The sequence below is a fragment of the Leptonychotes weddellii genome, chromosome 10 (assembly GCF_054177405.1).
Source record: "Leptonychotes weddellii isolate Sample4059 chromosome 10, ASM5417740v2, whole genome shotgun sequence".
Classification (NCBI taxonomy): Eukaryota; Metazoa; Chordata; class Mammalia; order Carnivora; family Phocidae; genus Leptonychotes; species Leptonychotes weddellii.
This window is the reverse complement of record NC_138378.1, coordinates 76,804,371-76,817,405: the sequence shown is the minus strand read 5'-3', so window position 1 is coordinate 76,817,405 and position 13,035 is coordinate 76,804,371. Positions and strand designations below refer to the sequence as shown.

General features: G+C 57.2%; 1 protein-coding gene across 22 annotated transcripts in view; it reads right to left on the bottom strand.

Annotated features, from left to right (window-relative positions):
• Positions 1–13,035, bottom strand: part of DYSF (dysferlin) — a 204,938-nt gene that overhangs the window by 105,099 nt on the left and 86,804 nt on the right. For all 22 annotated transcript variants that reach the window (XM_081833664.1, XM_006727994.3, XM_081833669.1 and 19 more), the window contains 7 exons: positions 8,777–8,969; positions 6,535–6,690; positions 2,742–2,873; positions 2,486–2,652; positions 1,541–1,655; positions 1,146–1,251; positions 736–878 (listed from right to left, as the gene is read on the bottom strand). In XM_081833664.1, the coding sequence (XP_081689790.1) occupies positions 736–878; positions 1,146–1,251; positions 1,541–1,655; positions 2,486–2,652; positions 2,742–2,873; positions 6,535–6,690; positions 8,777–8,969 (1,012 nt within the window). The remainder of the gene's footprint in view (positions 1–735; positions 879–1,145; positions 1,252–1,540; positions 1,656–2,485; positions 2,653–2,741; positions 2,874–6,534; positions 6,691–8,776; positions 8,970–13,035) is intronic.

The following is a 13,035-nucleotide window of genomic DNA, read 5'->3' as shown; positions in this document are numbered from 1 at the left end:
TGTGTGCTCGCACTGCGGACACGTCCTCTGGTAAATGCTGACCGAGGCCACCGAGGCACCAGCCGGCAACATGGCGCGTACATCCTCAGCAGCCTGGTGCCTACATCCTCTCCTGCTAGCTCCAGCGGGGACTTGCCCAGGCTGAAAGGAGCAGGCTCCATGGGGAGGAGATGGGCCTCAGCCCAGTCCCAGTAACCGCAGCCAATGACACAACCAAGAGGGTACAAACCCCAGCCCCCTTGCCTCCAGGTGAGGATGATTCTGTGGTCTTCAGGGTGCGCCCCTCCCCAAGCCACAGCTCAGGCCGTAACTGACTTGGCCTGAGCCCGAATCCTGGCTCCCCGCACTCCCGAGCACCCTGCTTCAATAAGCTCCATGCAGCCAAACCCCTGTCTCGGACTCTGCCTCCAGGACCCCAGGCCACAGACTCGGTCATCCATGTGTCTTGGCACCTTCTGGGTCTGTATGAGATCCCAAGTACTGTCTCCTTGCACAGTCACGAGCATCTGGGTGTGAGCATCCGGGCTTGTACTGGTATGATCCGCATGGGTGCTGTGACCTGTGAGCAGCTGGGCATGCACTGGGTGTGATCTGTGAGCATCTCGAGGGAGCCCACGTGCCTTACACATGTCCTGAGCACACATGCATGTGTCTGTGCACACAGGCGTGCACCTGTGCCCAGCTGGCCTCGCCCAACCAGTGCCTGCCCCCACCACCACCATCTGCTGGACTCACCCTCTTCAGGGCCTCCATCTGGCTCAGGTCCCTCCCGCGCAGGCGGACCCAGCGCCGCCGCCGGTGAGTGTAATACATCTTCTCAGCAGGAACCCAGTGCTTTGGCTTCCGATCCGGGGGGATGGTGATACTGTACTCCCAGCCTGGGGGAAGGGCACCTGTCGGTCACTGCCCAGCCGTCCCCCATCTCTCCAGAGGCTATCTCTCCCTCCCGGGCACAGTCACAGGCTCATGAGTGATAATGGACTTAATTTGTAGCTGTAAGTGAGGGCCAATCCAGGAAGTCCCCCAGAGGAAGAAGCCCAGTGAAGGCCAGTGCCCCAGGGCACGAGGCCTGCACTCAGCTGTCCCACCAGCACGCCTCTTGAGCTTGCTGGGGTATGTCTCACCGGGCTCCATGTGCTGCCCACCTTGCTCATCAACAGCCCGATTGAGGTCCGTGGACCACTCTTCATCTTCCCACTTCCAGCCCAGTGGGCACTCAATGTCATCCTTGGGAAGCACCTTCTCCCCATTCTAGGGCAACACAGGACAGGCAAGTGTTGAGAAGAGACAGATGTCATCAGGGAAGCAGAAAAGATGCAACTTGACAACCTACATCCTTGAAGCCCCAGGTGGGACTCCAGATCAGTGTCCTATCCGCCCTGGACCTCACACGTCCCTCTGGAAACCAGAGCATGAAGATGGGGACATGAGAGCAGGGGAGAAAACATCCCATCTTCTCTGAGCCACAGGCCCCTCCTGAGCCCCAAGGTCCAGGACCCCAGGAAAGCAAAGCCCACCTGTCGCTGGAGCACCCACTTACCACATCCGTGTAGTTGTCACTCATGTAGATCCACTGGCCTCCAGGAAGCCGGGTCTGGTTCTCAAACACCTCCTCCACAAAACTCAGGTGGCCCGCGTCAGTGTCATGGAGCAGCCTGGGGGTGGAGGGGGTGGGGGGGTCAGAACCTCTGCTGAAGAGATCCGTCCCACACCCACCGCCTCCAGCAGAGCACCCCGGGGCCTCAGCCAAGCTTCCTGCATCAGCCTCACCCCACCAACAACAAGAAGGTGGAGAGGAGAGGGAAAGGAGGGGCAGAGAGTCACAGGTGGAGAGTGAAAGGAGACCCGGGGGACCTAGAGACACTCCCAGACAGAAGAATATACCAGCACCCAAGATAAAGAAAGAGAAAGACACCAAAAAGAGAAAGGAAGCCGAAGACACCAAAAGCCCGGTGGGTGTCACTGAAACTCAACAGGTGGACAGTTGTTGAAATGTAAAATGTGATCAAAGCTTGTACACTTAAGATTTGCGTACGTACTTGATATATGTTATACCTCAATTTAAACAAAGAAAAGGAAAGAAACCCAGTTGAACATCAACCAAACAGGAAATGAGAGAGGAGAAAGGGGTAGGGACAGTGTTGCAGCCAGATGGCCTTGTTCTGAGAGGTACAGAGAGAGAGGAAAAGCCTCAGGCACGGGAAGGAGGAACCAGGCTGTGGCCTCTGGGAGAAGGTGGCAACGAAAGGATGCAAAGTCAAATGGAGGCCAACTTTAGTTTAATAGTAAAGGACTTTCCCATTGTTAGAGCCCTTCCAGAAACAATGCCGCCTAGCAAGCCCCTAGCCCTGGAAGAGTTCAAGTGGGAGCCCCTGTGACCAGCGTAGGGGCAGGAGGTGCAAGGACAGCGATTAATAGGACTGTGGTCTTCCAGAGAAAGGACCGGGGCAGAGGGGGCCCCCCAGCCTCCCTGCCCAGGACTCACGTCTTCTCTGGACACACGAACCAGTCTCCAGCCCAGGTCCAGCCAGCCGAGGGGCGGAAGCTATCCTTGGGGAGCTTGATCTTGCCCGTGACATCAGAAAACTTGGGGTAGGTGAGGCCTGTCGTGCCCCAGTTCCCAACGAGGGCCAGTTTGGTCTGGTTCTCATACTGGAGAGTAAGCAATAAAGAGAAGTGAGTAGGGCCCAGCGCAGTTTGGGGGACAGGGGGCAGGCAAGGGCAGGCTAGTAGGCACTCACGGTTTCAGCAAAGACGGACAGCTTTCCCTCAGCAAACTGGTTGAACTCCTTCTCATCCACAGAAAGCCCAAACCAGAGCTTCACCCGCAACTGCACTGGCATCCGGGCTCCGGGTACCCCCTCCATGGGATACTGGGTACCAGAGAAAGACAGAAACCCACAGTCCCCTTTAAGATCAGGATGTCCCCACTGAGGCAGGCTGGGGGGTCCTCCAGGGCTGGGCATAGCAGCCTGACACCCTTAGATATTTGTCCTGTTGAGGGACGCCTGGGTGGCTCAGTCGGCTAAGATATTTGTCCTGTTGGAGGACTTACCAGAATTTCACAGAACAGGAATGTATAATTAAGAAGGCTTCTCCACACCTGCCAAGATTCCTTCTCTCCAAAGAAGACTGCATCATCCCCACCTAGGTGCTCTCTGTGAAGCTGAGCCAGGCCTAGACCAGGTCCCCCATTCTCCCCTCTCCCACCACATCTCCATTTCTGTTCTCTTCTAGAATGACCCTGCCCAGTGGAATTTTCTGCTACAAAACAGTTTAACACCGCACGGTCCAATCTGGTAGCACTAGCCCCATGTGGTGATTGAGCACTTGAAATGCAGCTAGAGCGACTAAGGAACTAAATTTTTAGTTTTATTTCATTTTAGTTAATTTAAATTTAAATAGCCCCTTACGGCGGTCATATTGGACAGTGCAGTTCTAGAACATATCTCTGAAGGAGATACAATGATCCAGGTCTGGAAGGGGAAGAGGTTAAGGCCTCCTCCTCAATTTTCAGTTTGGTTTGTTTTTGGGGGGGTGGGTGTTTTTGTTATTTTTGTCTTGGCTAGATGTTAGTGTGCCATCTGATATTGCTATCCTTTGAAGTGCTTATCAGCATGTTAACCACTAGTCACTGGTCCTCAATTGCTTATTACCTTGAAACTTTCAGAAGCTCTGCCAAAATGCAATAACCACAACAACCCAACATAAAACATTTATCCTCCACAACTACTTCACCGTTGGATTGAAATCAATGGTCGGATGTGGCCTGAGGAGCAGGAGCTCCTCACTCTCAGAACAACACACTGTCCCCTTGAGAAAGTAGCACATTAAGCCCCTAGGTTTCGTGAGCATGGGCCTAGAGGGGTACCTCCTCTGCAATAGGGTACTGAATGAGAGGAGAAAGGGACTCTGATGGCTTCAGAAGCGTAAAGGGGGGACAGAAGTAAGAGGTCACCAATAGGCTGGGGAGGCCCGGATCCCTGGAAGGAGAGCCCAGGCCAGGTAAGGGGAAAAGAAGGGGTGTGGGGCCTACCAAGGCAATGACAGTCTCCCCCTTCACCCAGCCTCTCTGCTTTTGGTTCATCCTCGGTGAAGCCTGGAGGAGGCCCTGACCCTGCATGTCATCCCCTGGCCAACCTCCCATGACTGTTCACTTCAGATGTCCCCTCCCTGGGGTGGTGAGTGGCCTTTTCCCTCCAAACCACCAGCCCCAGGGAGATGGCAGGAATGCCTGACCCCCCCTTCCCCCTCCACCCCCAGTCTCTCCCCTGCCCTCCCCCAGACAGGGCCAGCCTGCCGGACCCAAAATAGCAACAGCAAATAAAGAAATGTCTAGTTTGGGGCTCCTCTCCCTCTCTACTGGTGCTCATTTTTTCCAACTTTGGTTTAAGTTAAGAAACACCAATGTTTTCTTGGTCTCTGCTTGCTGCCAACATTTTTGTAGAGCTTGCTCAGGAGCTACTGGCGGGGCTCATAAACTCAGTGGGGAAGACTTCGAGAAACAATTCTATATCTTTTTTTTTTTTTTTTTGCTTGGAATCGGGGAAAATTTTTCAGTCTGTGTTTCCCCAAGGATGCAGGGCCGAGGGGTCAGAGCCTGAAGCTCATCCCACTCAAGTGCATCCCCACCTGTGCTCTGGCCAGACAGCCTTCCCTGGTGAACCCCACTGCGATGTGGTAGCTCCTTGACTTCCTTTCCCTTCTGCCCTGCTTGGCGAGGAGCTGGCTAAGGAGATAGAAAGGCAGGATGCTAGGAGGTGAGGAAAGCACGGGGGACACGCCCCAGGTGGCATGTAGGCAGGTGGGGGGGCAGCCCACTGCCTGACACATCCCCACCCTCCTTCTAAGCAAAGCTGGCCTCTCCAATGACCCTGAGTCCGGGTATCTGCTCACCTCTGCCTCTAGTTGTGCTGGTGGAGCCTCCTCTCCCCGGGGAGCATGGGAGCACCCCAGAAGAAAAAAGGAACAAGAGGGGAGAGAGGGCGCCTGGGTGGCTCAGATGGTTAAGCATCTGCCTTCGGCTCAGGTCATGATCCCAGGGTCCTGGGATCGAGTCCCACATCAGGCTCCCTGCTCCTTGGGAGCCTGCTTCTCCCTCTGCCTCTCTCTCTCTCTGTCTCTCATGAATAAATAAATAAAAATCTTTAAAAAAAAAAAAAAGAGGGGAGAGAAACTGATATTCATTGATCACCTCGTTTCGGCAAGACCCATGACCTGTGTCACCTAATTCAACCCTCAAAACCTGTGAAGTGGGCAGCCTGATGCTCATGTTACAGGTGAGAAGACAGCCAGCAGTTCAGAGAGGTTAGGCAACCTACCCAAAGCCACACAGGCTTCCAGCAAACCCTGCCACCTGTCCACACACACTGTACTATTGAAACCTGCCCTCTCCACCCAGCCCAGGGTACAACAAGAAAGACTGGCCAATATATGAATGGGTTGACCGACAGGCACTCAGAGGTTCGAGGCTAGGGCTAGCCAACAACGACTTCCTGGAAGAGGAGAGGCCGGCGCTGGTCCCTGGTGTGGATGGAAGGAGGGGCCGGGAAGGGAAGGCTGAGAGCAAGGGGCTGGGGCAGATGGGCCAGCTGGGCTGAAGGCCAGCGGCTTATAACGCCAACAGAGCCATCTGGAGTCAGCGGTGAGTGGCAAGGGGCCGGCCTGCCTCCCAGGGCCACTCCTCCCCCAGCAGGACAGCCTCAGTGACAGCCCTCCAAACAGGGACCCTCCCCTAGGGCCCCAGGCGGTCACAGCCCAGGAAGGGATTTTCCTGAATCGTGTCCTGGCCACCAGGCCACAGTACCCCCACCAAAACAGCCTTGGCTCTATGTCCCACATTAACCCAGAGAGGAGGAGAGGGGGTGCTCAGGCACCTGCTCACATCCCTGTCACCCAGCCCGAGGCTGGCCAGTACCATGAAAGAAGATGGACGGGGAGCAAGGGTGGGTTGGAGGAGAAAGGGGAGAAGAGATGTGGGCAGGACAACATGAGGGGCCCTGGATTACTTGCCCCCAGCTCCCGGATGGGCCAGAGCCACAGGCACCCTCAGTACCCAAACACCAGCCCTCCCACAGGGAAGAACCTGAACCTGAGCATGACTCCACATGGAGTCAAAGCCCTCAGGCAGGGCAAGGAGGTCTGTACCAGGGCTCTTAGAGGCTGGGGTGGGGGCTGAGGGCTGAACCCCCCCTACCAGAGACCTGGCTATGAGGTCGAGAACAGCCTCGGCAGTCAGCCCCTCCCAGACAGCCTGTGGAGTGGGAGGAGGTAGGGAGCAGGGGACACAGACCCTGCCTCATTCATTTCCAGCACCCCGTGATTCCAGCTCTCACCTGCCAACTTTCTAGCCCAGGTGTGTGGGCTCTAGGGACTTGGCAGGGGAGAGAGAAGGGAAATGGTTTTACACAAAGCCCGCCACCCCTTCTGAGAGCCTACAGACTCTCAGTGCGATGGAGACCAGGAGGAGACATGAAAGGGGGAGGGAACTACCTGGGAGAAAATATGACCATGACTTGAGAAAAAGGAACCCACTTTGAGAAAGATGGTCTGCAGCTTCCCACAATTCTTGCCACAGTAGCTGGTGCCCCGGCGGGAGAAGAGGACCTCCTGTGCGGGCAGCCGCTGGTACGCCACTCGCTTGTCTCCCTGCAGCATCCAGATGATGATGTCGGGCAGGCTATTCTGGGGCTGGAGAGAGGGTGGCAGTCAGGGCGGGGAAGGCCCAGAGCCCCACCATGAGCCACCTCTCCTCCCACTTCCAGCTCCACCGCCGCCCACCCCCAAGAGCCTCCTTAAACCCCCCTACAGCTGGCTGGGCACCTCTGTCTTCCACAGCTAGGAGCCCCCAAGCACGGGGCATGAGGCTGCCTCCGCTCACATGAGGAGCCTGCCAAAAATTCACTGAGCTGAGTTCACATTTTCTGGGAAGAGACACTCCGGCGTGGAGACCAGAGCTTATCTTCTTAGATCCCCTCCACTGGGCAGAGAGATGCTCCCGGGGACGCAGAGATTGGAGGATTTGATTTGATCCGAGAGATGACATCACACTTAAGATGCTACCCTTCTTCCTCACCCCTGAGAGTAGCAGTGAATCCCCAGATGTGCCCTTTCCCGAAGGACACTCCCCCCCCCCCAATAGCTGGGACTTGTGGGGTCTGGTCCTTTTCCGGGTGTCATGACATTGGGCTCTGAAAATGGTGACCAGCCCAGAACAAAACCACAAGGCCTGAGCCCCTCAGAGCCAGTAACTCTGAGTGACAACCGTTGGGTACAGCCCACCTGCTTCCAAGGCCGGTGAACAAAGTGTGCTCAGTGAGGTGGCGCACTGGGTCTCGAATCAGGGCCACGGCCGAGAGCATTTCACGGTTTCACTTACTCCCTGCAGCAAGGACAGGCAGCCCCATTTGCCAGTGAGGAAACTTAAGCTCAAAGAGGGTAGGAGCCAACCAGGTTTTTCTGCCTCCAAACAGTGGTTCCTAAGCATGATACCAGTGTGGTCCCCAGAGCAGCAGCTCCTGGGAACACGCTAGAAATGCAAATTCTCAGGCTCTCCCCGAGACACGCAGGGTCAGGCAGGGCTTGTAACCTATTTTAACAAGCCCTTCAGGGGATTCTGATGTGCATTCAAATTTGAGAAAGACTCTCTCTGGGGTCCCTTGCAGTCAGGAGCCCCCATTTGACCTTGACCCCTCCCAGCTGTGTCACAATCTGTGCCGAGAGTTCCAGGGGCCATCTGGGCCAAGATGATGGAAGGCAGCCCTTGACCAGCCCAAGAGGATGGTCTGTAGCCACTGCATGGGGTCAGCCTGTGGCTGGGCAACACAGTGTTTCCCCCAGGTAGCTGGCCACATGCCCAAAGCCCTGCTCAGGGACGAGTCCAAGGCTGACTCTCAGGGACCAACTTTTTGGACTGTGTTCCCCTTCTGAGCAGCCTCCCACCTCCCAGACCCCTCTCTCCTCTTCAACGACTCACTCCTCCAGAAGCCCCTCTCAGGCCCTGCCCTTTTCCACACTCTTTCTGGGGAAATCCTTCCTCACCGGCCCCACCGCCTCCGTAGGGGGACCACACACCTCTGGTCGGAGTGGGCAGCAGCTGGTCTGCCCATGACATATGAGCAGAACCTTGTCCTCGTTCTGGACAAACCTGTGGACGGCTTGCTTGCCCTGGGAACTGGGGTGAGGGTAGGGGTACATCTGACCTGGGGCAAGGAGGGGGTGGTATGCAGGTGGGGACAAACAGCAGCCACTTCTCTCTGATTAGATACTACAAAGTTCACAGTTCCTGCAAATACAGCCTCCTCAGGCCTGGGGCTAGGAGGCAGCCAGGAGAGCAAGAAATACAGGGCCCCAGCAGAGGCAGGTTTGAGGCCAGGGGTGGACAGGTCCTGGTTGGTAGGGAGGAGTCAGGTCCCTGGGGAAGCAGGCCCCAGCACCGCACTCGGAGCCAGGTGCCTCGGGATGCTGGTCCGAGCTCCGTCTCTGACATACTTTGGGGACACTGATTGAGCACATGTCTCGAACATATCTGGGGGCATTGACTGAACACCCACTGCACACCAGGCTCTCAGCTAGGCCCCATAATACCCAGTGTCCAGTTGCATCCTGTCTCCTCCTGCTGCAAATAGGGGACACTGAGGCTCAGAAAAATTGAGTCACCTGTCCAAGCTCACCCAGCAATGAAGCCAGAGTCGGGTCATGGCCCAGACAGTCCCTGCATCCCTCCCAGTTCCGATGTCTGCAGGCAGGACGGAAGACACCTTCCAGGGTTTCCTACCTCCTCGGCCAGGGCACGGAGACGGAGGAGCCAGTCTTCAGCCTGCTCCAGGGCGGCTGGGAGCCCGCTGTGCCCAAGCTTCAGGGCCAGCGCCGCCTCAGTAATCTGGCTTAGGTGACGGCTGCGCAGCCCGTACAGGTACTGGTCCAGGTGGGTGGCAGAGGGTATCTCGCGGACGTTGCCTAGGGGCTGGCTGCGAGGGACGGACAGATGGGATGAGCCCAGCACTCACACACCCAGGTCCAGGCACACACGCTGTTCACACGCCTGTGCACAGACCCCCCGCCTCCAACAAACCCTACACCCTCAGCCTGCCTGCCGGGTGCCCCATGAGCCCTAGGTGCCTTCTCCAGCCTGACCCATCTCCATGTGACCTGCTCCATCCCCACCTCCTCCAGGAAGCCTTCCCTAACTACACTGGTGTGCGTGCCCCCTGCTCGGAAGTCCCTCAGCCCTCTATTCTGGAGCTGCCTGTTTGGAACTTAGGAGTTCTTTTGCACGTGCGTCCCCTCTGCCCAAATGACCGCAAACCCTCCGAGGGCCCAACAGGTCCCTCTGTGCCCCCTGCATCCTCCTAGAGCAGAGGCCAGAGTGCTAAGTTGCCCTGGGCTAAAATGAATCCGTTCTGTTGTGCGCACACGTTCTTCAGGAAGGAAATTTATGGACCCCTGACAAGCCACTGCAGACGCTGTGGGGAGGCCAGCAGCCAGCAATACAGATATGTCGACCTGGGGCAGCCCCGGGACACCCCTCCCGGAACCCTCTGTTTGGGAAGCCTTTGGAGAGGAGGTAGGGGGCACATATAGCCCCAGAAATCCAGCCGTAGGCCCCACGTGGGGGTTGGTTTTAAACTCCATCCCGTTCCGGAGGCACAGAACTCTGACGCCCCCCCGCCCAGTCCCACGGGCTCCCCAGATGTCCTCCTTCATATGGCTCTTCCTCACCATACCGAGCCTCTGGGGTCAGTCAATACACATGCAAGGTCAGGCGGGGAAGTTGTGGGGGGGACGTCTGTGCTCTCCCTCACCATGCAGGAGCCCTCTAGATGATCCCTGCTGTGGGGGGGGCTGCTCCAGGCCCCACGCCCCACCCCCACTGAGCCCTTGACTCCCAAACAGGACATCAGTCAAACCCGCCCCTCCAGTTCTGCCCCCACCACTTGCAGCCCCCCCACCTCACACTCCCCTCCCCGCAGTGTCTCGACTCCGGCTCCCGGCTGATTTATTTTTCTGCCAATTTCCCCGAGCTATGCAGAACCAATTACCGCCGGAGCGGAGCAGCACCGCCTCCGCCAGATACACCACTCTGGCAGGCCCTCGGCACACTACATTTTTCCTGTTATTTTTTTTAATTGAATTTTTAGGGTGGGGGGAGCGGTACGCAAACTCCATCTCGGGAAACTTAAGCCCCGGGGCCTGTCTCAGGTCACGTACTGCACACCCTGTAGTAATATAATATTTACTGCCCCGAGGGTGCCGCGGATGGGGCTGCCCCAGGCCAGGAGAGGGGCGGCCTCCATCCCCAGCCCACTCGATTCGTGGCAGAGGGGCATGCCGGGTGGGTAAAGGGGGGCCTGGGCCAGAGTCCTGGGCTGGGGCCTGCCTGGGAAGGAGGCCTGAGTGGGCCTGAGGGCGGGGGCAGGCAGATCTGGAGTTGGATCTGCAGAGCTGAGCCAACCAGGGTGATTTATGTTCCCAGCCTGGGTCGGGAGCTGGGAGGGACTGCCATACAGACCACCAAAAGGAGATTTTCATGGAGGCCACCAGCCCAGCCAAGACTCCCCCGAAACAGCCGGGACCCGTGACTGCCACCAACAAGATGTCTTGGCCCTTTCCCGCTCCAGGAAAGCCCAAAGCAGCGGGGACTGAATGAAAGGGAGACTGGGAAGAGAAGGTCAGATGACATTGTGTCCCCACCCCAAACAAGGGCGGTCGCCCTGCCGACCCTGGCTGACTTGGAAAAGGTGGGCAGGCCCGGGGCAGCTCAGCGCAGGCTGAGAGCGGAGCTGGATGGCTCACAAAGTTGCTGCCGACCCCTGTGGGGACACGGGTGTCTTTATCAGGAACAGCCGCCCAGAAGGCGCAGTGTCTAGCCTGAAAGATGAACTGGTCCAGGGGTCACTCGTTTCATTCCTCATGAACAACAGCTCTGTGGGTCCCGACAGTGCTGGGTCCGGAGCACCCAGAACAGAGAGGCAAACCGGCTAGATCCCCACTGAGCAGCCTCAGAGTCAGCAGTACTTCCTGGAGGAAGCGAGTCAGGCCAAGAAGAGCCAGACGGTGTTCTGGCCGGAGGAACAGAATGTGCACAAGACAAAGGCTCAGAGGCAGGAGGGAGCACGCGTGGGGTCCCGAGAGCTGGACAAGCCAGCACAGAGGCTCCAAAGGGCCGGAGGGCAGGACTGCTGGGGTCCGTGAGGCAGCAAGGGAGTGGGACCCAAGAGGCCCATCTACCTGGATGAGAGCTGGGACTTTTCCTTGAAGGCAGTGGGAGCCGCTGAGGGCTGAAGCCGAGGCGGCATGGCCCAGTTTTAGGAAGACCCCAGAGAAGGAATGGGACGTGCTGGCAGACATCCAGGTAGAGAGGTGTAGTGGGCAGATGGGTGCGTGGGTCTAAGGATGAGAGGAGAAGGCTGGGCTGGAGGAGCAGAGGGGGCCCCCTGGCAGGGGGAGAGGGGCTAGGAGGGAGAGAAGCCAGGAAAAGAGAGGCTATAGAAGGAAGGACACTGATTTGGGAGGTGGGACGGGGGCTGGCTGAAGGAATGGTGAACAGCTAGTGGTCAGCTGTGACCCACTGGCTTGGGGCCCCAGTGCCTGGCTGCCCTGCTTGGCAGCCCAGAGCTGGAGGTGAAGGCAGCCCTCTTGCTGCTGCCCCAGGGCTACTGGGGGCCTCAAGTGGTGCCTGAAGGAATCGGTCCTGATGTTTGGTATTCCTCCCTGGAGAACCATTTGTGCATTCCAAGAAGATGGGAAGCTTCCCTCCCCCCACTCCTCTTGACCTGGGACCACCCCAGCCACCTTCTATCCCCAGCAGAGTGACTCAAAGGGGACCAGGCTTTAGCAGAAGTGTGTTTAGCTGAATCCTCTGAGAACAGAGCCCTGAGAGGGGCAGTGAGGGCAGCCCAGGACTTGGGTCCCACCCGTCTCAGATGCTTCATGCACCTGACTACCTGCCAAGGTCCACATAACACATGAGTCATGAGCGGTGCTGTGGGTATAACCCACCCTCCATACCCAGGCTGTCAGGCCAGGCCAGTGATACACGGCGAGTCACTCTGAGCCCCTCCCCACATTGACTGCACCCCTGTGTGCCCCTCCAGCCTCACTCTGTCCTCCAACCTCCAGACCACAGATGCCCTCAGGTACCTCCCACCAACACGGCCAGTCCTAAGCTCCTCGTCTTCCCCAAAAGCTGCTCTTCTCCCACTGATCCCCTGAGAATGGCCCTGCTAGCCACCCAGCTGCTCTGGCCAGAACTGGAGGATCATTCTGCACCTTCCTTGGGCGCCCCCATCCAACCCACCAGCCAGTCCTGTTCATTAGAAAGTGATACAGCCAACAGACTCAGCCACTTATAGAAAAGTGAATCTGAGCAAGTTAATTAACCTCTCCGTGCCTCAGTTTTCTCATCTATAAAATGTGGATCTCTCTATTTCCTAGCTCATAAGGTGCTTATGATTAGTTCATACATGTAAAGTGCTCATAAACAGCATCTCACACAGGAAGTGTTCGTTATGAGACTGTGATCATTATGATGCCCCCTAAAGAGTCCTGACTGCCCTCTGCCTCTCTCGGCCCCCAGCCCTCCCCATGTCCCTGGCTTAGGTAACACCTTTGTCCAAAATCCCCTCACCACCAGCACCACCAACCCATCCCTCACTCTGCAACCAGGACAAGCATCTGAACCATGGGGATCCCCATGCCCCCCCGCCAAGCCTCCCAGGGCTGAGCTCACCTTAGCAGACCCCTCAGGCCTATCTATCCCATTTGGGCTTCCTCTCCCCCTGCCAACCCATGGAGGCGGCAGGCATTTCAGGCTTCACACCTCTGCCTGGGCAGTCCCCGCTGCAAAGGCTGGTTCCTACTCCTCCTTCAGAGTTCACATAAGGAGCATCCCCCACTCCAGGAAGCTCCCCTGAATTGAGTCTGAGCATGATGGCATCTGCTCTGAGCTCTTGCAGCACACGCCTCTAACTCCCCAACACACTCTGCTTCGTTTGCTCACTTTTGCATCTGTCACCTCTAGAGGGGCTGAAGCTG